The 6,546-nt window shown below is 39.1% G+C and overlaps 1 protein-coding gene across 1 annotated transcript in view; it reads right to left on the bottom strand.

The window, feature by feature from the left end:
• Positions 1–2,381, bottom strand: part of chp2 (calcineurin-like EF-hand protein 2) — a 9,464-nt gene extending 7,083 nt beyond the window's left edge. Inside the window, exon 1 of the mRNA XM_078284344.1 lies at positions 2,315–2,381. Within this exon, the coding sequence (XP_078140470.1) occupies positions 2,315–2,381 (67 nt within the window). The remainder of the gene's footprint in view (positions 1–2,314) is intronic.
• Between the last annotated feature and the right edge of the window lie 4,165 nt (positions 2,382–6,546).

The raw sequence follows: 6,546 nt of genomic DNA, 5'->3' as shown, positions 1-6,546 counted from the left end.
TCTGTACATATGATCAAAGGTGTTTAAAGAAGATATTGTTAAGATTAGATTTTGTTTGATGGTTAAATTTAAATGTATTGTCTGTCCTTTTCTCCAGTCCGTTTCAGTCTAACTCCAGGAAACGCATCACAGCTGGACTCGCTCCTGATTGGCTCCCTCACTTAAAGAATGACTGAAATCCGTCCAATCAGGGTCCGGTCCGCAGCATCTGAACTGAAAGCCTCCACTCAGCAGGTTCACCTCATTTGAATTAGAGGAGCCGCTGCTGTCGGCCAATCAGGAGCCAGCATTGTGACGACTCAGTCTTCACATTCATTCAGTTTAACTCATTCAGTTCAACTTTGAACTAAACTACATTTATCTGCAGAACATCATGAAGAACTTTATTCTGATGCTGAGACAGAGGAGAGTTGGAAACAAACTTAATAATATGCAGCTTTAATACTTATTCCAATACTCTGTACTACACCAGATACTACAAACAGTACTGCAGTACTATTTACTGTTCCATCAAGGGACAATTCAGTTTAAAGCCAGAACAGACAACACTAGTTATCAGGTGAACAACATCCACAGTCGTTATCAGTCCGTCAGTTCAGCCATGTTAACCCAGATAATCAAGTGAACAGCAGATGAATCATCACTGATGAGTTTAACAACACTCCCACCGCTGCTGTCAGACTGTCAGACTGGACTCAGCACTAAAAATACCAACAAGTACGATAAGATCAATATAGACTCAGTAATACATGAAGAGTTCAGGTTTCAAATTAGACAATACACTGGCTTTAACACACATGCAGAACAACATTACTTAATGCAGCTGTTTATTGTGCATTTAATATGAACTCATCTTTGTTAATGTCACTGTTCATGCTTAATTCATGTTAGAAAACACATTTTATTTTTTTATTTAACCTTTATTTAACCAGGAGTGGAGTCTCATTGAGATTAAAAATCTCCTTTTCAAGAGACATAAAGACATAAAGACATGCAGACATAAAACATAAAACGAACATATAACAATTTAAAACGAAAACAAAGAACAAATTTCATCAACATTCAAAACATCTACAGCCAGATGTGTTTGCTTCCAAGTCATTTAGAAACATTAGTTAACATTAACAGACATGCATAACAACATTACTTAATGCAGTTACCTCATCTGTGTTAATATTGTTATTCATGTTTAATTCATGTTAGTAAATGCATTAGTTAACAATAGTTAATGAACACTTAATGCAAAGTGTTTGACCATGTTAACACAGACAAAGACTTCGATTTGGTGGTTTGCTCTCTTCAGTCACATTTAACAAAAAAAAAGCAGTATATAAAGTTAACGTTAAAAGTAGAAATTGGGAAATATGTCTCTTTCCGAGGTGGTAAATAAATATTATAGTGATACTATAGGACATGGAAAATACCATAAAGCTGGATAAAGTCACTACAAACTCATTATTTTGTACCACAGACACAATATGAGTCCGAGCAATATTATAGAAATATTATAGTGATACTATAGGGGATGAAAAATACCATAAAGTAGGATAAAGTCGCTAAACTTTCTATTGGGTGTCACACACTATAAATCCCTATAGGAATATTACAGGAATATTGTAGTGTTTTTACTTTAGGGATTATTGAAGTAGGCCTAGATGATTTATTATTTCCTGCATGTAAGGAGTCATTTGGAGACAAAAACCTTCTGTACCGCATGGATCTGGGCAGTATACTGCACTATTACAGCGACGGCAAGAGATCATCAGAATGATCTGGTAGCCATTTTATTTCAGCTATACCAGATTATTAAAGGAGATTCTCCCGGCATGCAGCAGCAAACATCCGGTCTATGTGCTGCGGCTCTATGCGCGCACCTGTCATCCATCCATCAGGTCAGGGTGCTGCTGACAGACACTGAGACAGTCAGACTCGGGTTTTATCACCAAATGACTCCGTGCATGCATGTCATACTGAATTATCTGTAAAAATATCATGTGATGCCTTTAGAAAAATCACTTTAATATCCCTAAAACATTCCTTTAGTGACTTACAGCGCGCAAAGTGAGACTTTAGTGTTTTTATCTGCTGTAATATTCATATCGAGACTTTCTATCCTTCTAATATTCATCATGGGATTACTTCAGTTCTTTTTTTGCGTGAGTTTTGAGCCTGTTCGGGTCAACCTGCCGCGGCTGCAGCGCCTCTTGGTTTTACGCACAGACACCCGCGAGATTTTCCTCTGTTTTGCACAAACTCAGTCCTGCTCGAGTCTAACTTAAAGCGAGCATTTGAAAGGAGAAATCCAAATACTCACAGCCGGTTTCTTGCATGAGCTGCTCGGCCTGCGGGACCCTGGTGAGGGCGGAGCTGCTGGAGCCCATCTTGATCCTGGTCCTGGTCCTGGTCCTGGTCCTGGTCCACAGAGCTGAGCTTCTCCTGCGGCTCCGAAGCGCCTGTTGCTGCAGCCTGCCGTCCGGCCTGCAGCAGCCTGACTGACAGGCTGTTCACCCAATGACCGCTCAGCTCACAGCCGCTCGCTGACCAATGGCCCTCTTCGACATGACCTTAAGGAAAATTACTCTAACACACATTTTAGAAGGAGACTGTACAAATATCACAGCAGCAAAACTATACACTATTCATAATATGCTATAGGAATATTATAGTAATACTGTAGGAGATTCAAAAAACACATAAAGTAATTTAAAGTCACTGTAAACTGACTGATGGGTACCACAGTAGTCCCTACAGAAATATTATAGGAATACTATAGTGATACTGTAGCCTTGGTGATACAATTACCATAAAGTACAATACCACAGACACACTTTAACACAATTTAATCGTGTTTTAATGAGTAGTTGTAACCCTCAGATCTGTAAATACATCAAACTTATTGAAGTTATTACTTATTATTACAGTTGTCTGTCTGTTCATGGACACTAGATGGAGGCATTTCCCTACAAATAAATACAGCTGCACCGTGAAATTCTGTTTGTGTGTGTGCGTGTGTGTGTGTGTGTGTGCGTGTGTGTTGGGAGGAGGGCGAGTTAATACAGACCTCCATAACATCACCATGGTAACATATTCAACATCCTAAACATCAACTAGTAAGTAAGTAAAACTTTATTTTTACAGCACTTTTCAGACGAGGAGTCACAAAGTGCTTCACATGATAAAAACAAACAATATAAATAATATAATATAATGTAATAATAATAATAAATAAAATAAATAAAAGAAGCGTACAAAATTCAGGTGATGCAGTTGGGTACCAGCTAAACTTCAATGCAGATTAGCTATGTTGCTATGGCAACGGCCATGGACCAGGACTGTGGAGTTCAGTTCAAGTTTATGATAAAGCACCATGGCATAAAAATACAAAATGAGATGCTTTTTACAACAAGAAACTGCAGACCGCTTAAATATGAATCAAAAACTAACATTTAAATTTAATTAACAGAATAAACTCTCGATCTCTAGCTGGTTTATCCCGCCATCCATACATTATATAACTTTAAAAGCACTCTTATTTCTTTTTGAAGTTTGCCGATGTCTCAATAAATTTGACAAAACACAAGAGTCTGGAAAATTACCTGAATGTTTTTTTTCAGGCTGGCGGATCAGTTTCGGGTCGTTTTATGTGTATGAAAATGGATCGGGCGGGACCCGGGATCGGGTTGAAAAACACCTGACCCCAGGGTCACTACCTCACTACAGGCACCCAAGATCAGCCCATAGCAGATTGCAATAGCGCGCTTTTAACCAGCAGATGTCAGTCCAACCTCAAAAGTCGTCTCTTGTTTGGTTTCCCTTTAAAGGAGAATCCTGCTCAAGACAAACGATGATAAAAGGAATGTGAAGATAAAACATAAAACAATAGCCACACCAAATTCATCGGATAAAATGGCTTATAAAACAAGATTACATTAAAATAAATAAATAAAATACAAATACAAGAGAGTAGAGTGATTATAAAAAGGCCTTCCGACAAAATGAGATTTTCAGGAAGTTGAAAGCCTTTGTTAGCAGGGACAGCATTTCAAGCTAACTCTGACACCGTAAACAAACAACAAACAAATAACCCAATTATATCCAGCATGGAGGAAATGTAAACTAGACACAGACAGAAGAAAATGGGTTACAACTCCAAATGACACCGGCGTTGTAGGGACTCGAGTCACAATTTGAATTGCTTGAGACTCGACTTGCTGCATGAAGAGAAGACTTGAGACTTGACTTGATGCATGAAGAGAAGACCTGAGACTTGACTTGACTTGGGTTCTGGTGACTTGGGACTTGACTCTGACTTGTACTTTGATGACTTGAAAAGGTTTCTAAAGTCTTGACTTGAGATCTTGTGTTTGTGTAAATGACTTAGATTGAAAGTGATGAGATTTGTTCCGGCGGACGACTGAATTTAAATTCTGTTTTCTGAATTTGTATGGAATGATTGAATTTATTGAAGTTGAAACTGATTATAGAAATCAAACTCATGATGCTCTTACCAAGTTTTTATCCTATTAAAACCATATTGCATTGAAAAGTCCTAGATATTTAGTTTTCTTTAAGATATTAAATTGATACTGGACTCTTGATTTGTTCTGACTTGACTTGCTGTTCTACATTTAGACTTGAGACTTGACATTAATGACATGGACTTGACTTAGTAATCTATATTTAGACTTGGGACTTGACTTTAGACTTGTGGCTGAAGACTTGAGACTCCTTTAAATTCAATTACAAGCCAACATGGCTGACACTGAAAACCCCACTGACCGAACTCTGTCTGTGTAAGGCTCTGGACGTCCCAGAGGACACACACATCACAGGCAGCGTCTTATAAACAAGCGTGTGTGTGTGAGATTATGTGCAGCAGCTGTGTGCCGTCTGACCAGCTCAGTATTTACAGAGGGAGGAATCCATATCTGAATCACTGATGGCGAAACACATCACTGCTGTGTATTTACATTCAGAGGTCAGCAGCAGAATAAACTGCAGCTCCTACATCACCGACATCACAATAGTGAGGAGGTCAGGGGTCAGAGGTCACAGCAACCAGGAAATACATGGAACAAATATTCCTTTGAGCCTGGAATGATTAGGTGGGATAGAGAAGTGTGAAGGGAAGAAGAGCTGGGAAGAAAAGACAGAAGTTTCTCTTTTTCAAGAAATCTGATTTATTTTGTTTACATGTGAAACAAGTCTCACTAACATCCTTAACTGTGATAAATCGTCGAGTAGTAGTAGCAGCAGTAATAGTAGTAGTAGTAGTAATAGTAGTAGTAGTAGTAATAGTAGTAGTAGTAGTAGTAATAGTAGTAGTAGTAGTAGTAGCAGTAGTAGTATTTCTGTCAGTAGCTGTTCTTGTTCTCTGACCCAGTTTAGTTTTAATCCTCCACTTCACTTTGTGACAACAGGGAGCAAGAAGAGCAACACGAAAAAATGCAGGAACACACTTATGCAGTATCTGCACACACACACACACACACACACACACACACACACACAGACCTGACTTGGCAGAGCTTGCCCTCCTCTCTGGTAACATTTACAGTCGACTTATCAGCTCTGTTTATCTGAACAGAGAGCGGCTGCAGTAGCTGAGCGTTTACCGTCTCTCCGCCTCGTTCTCTTTCTTTTTCTCAGCCTCTATCAATCTCTCTTTCTCTCCTTCCCTCCTCTCTCCCTCCCTCTCTTTTCCCCTTTTACTCTCTCTATCCAAATATTTAAGCAATAGCATGCTCAAGGTCATGCTAGTTATTGGCGTTGTAGGAACCAGGCTGTTAGCCAAAGTTAACATATAGCACAAACATGAGTATGTGATTATTTTTTAGCCACTCCAGGACTCAACGGACAAAAATAAAAAAAAATCTGCGGTAGTTCTGCAGTTTGGAAATGTAAAATGACCAATTATTAAGTCAAATACATGTTTATTCATTAATATAAAGGCTCTATGGACGAGCTTTTATACAACATTTTACAATAGTATCAAACATTAAAGGTGCGCGCAATCATGACGTTTCTTTAAATCAACAGCTAGAGTGATTTCAGTTAAATAATGGTGTAAATGTCTTTTCAAGTCACTTTGGGATCGTTTGGCTTCCGGAGACTTGGATTATGCTGTGAGAGCTGCATGGAGACATTTTATGGTTATTTTCTGTTATTTTTTGAAGTCTGAAGACGGGTCTCCGGCACCTTCAGTTGTTTTGGAGAAAGCTGCATTGTACTTCTTCCGGGGATCTCCGGGACTGTTGTATGGAAACTTTATCTGATTTTCTACTGGCATGAGGGTGAGTAGATAATGACTGAATTTTTTATTTTTGGGTGAACGATTCCTTTAAACACAGATGAACTATTCCTTTAAGCACAGGGCGACGACCCCGAACAAGTTTTCATTTACTGAACCTGAGGCAAACTGTTCCAGCTGCTGAACTGAAGCGTCAGCTAGCCTTGTCATGTGACCGACAGGTGAACGCGTCCGGTCCAGTTCCTGCTGTTGGACCAGAATCCTTGACTGGAGGAGGAACTGAATCTGAAACGTTA

The sequence above is a fragment of the Centroberyx gerrardi genome, chromosome 6 (assembly GCF_048128805.1).
Source record: "Centroberyx gerrardi isolate f3 chromosome 6, fCenGer3.hap1.cur.20231027, whole genome shotgun sequence".
NCBI classification, from domain to species: domain Eukaryota; kingdom Metazoa; phylum Chordata; class Actinopteri; order Beryciformes; family Berycidae; genus Centroberyx; species Centroberyx gerrardi.
Note: the sequence above shows the minus strand (reverse complement) of the source record. Positions and strands in the feature narration are given on the sequence as shown.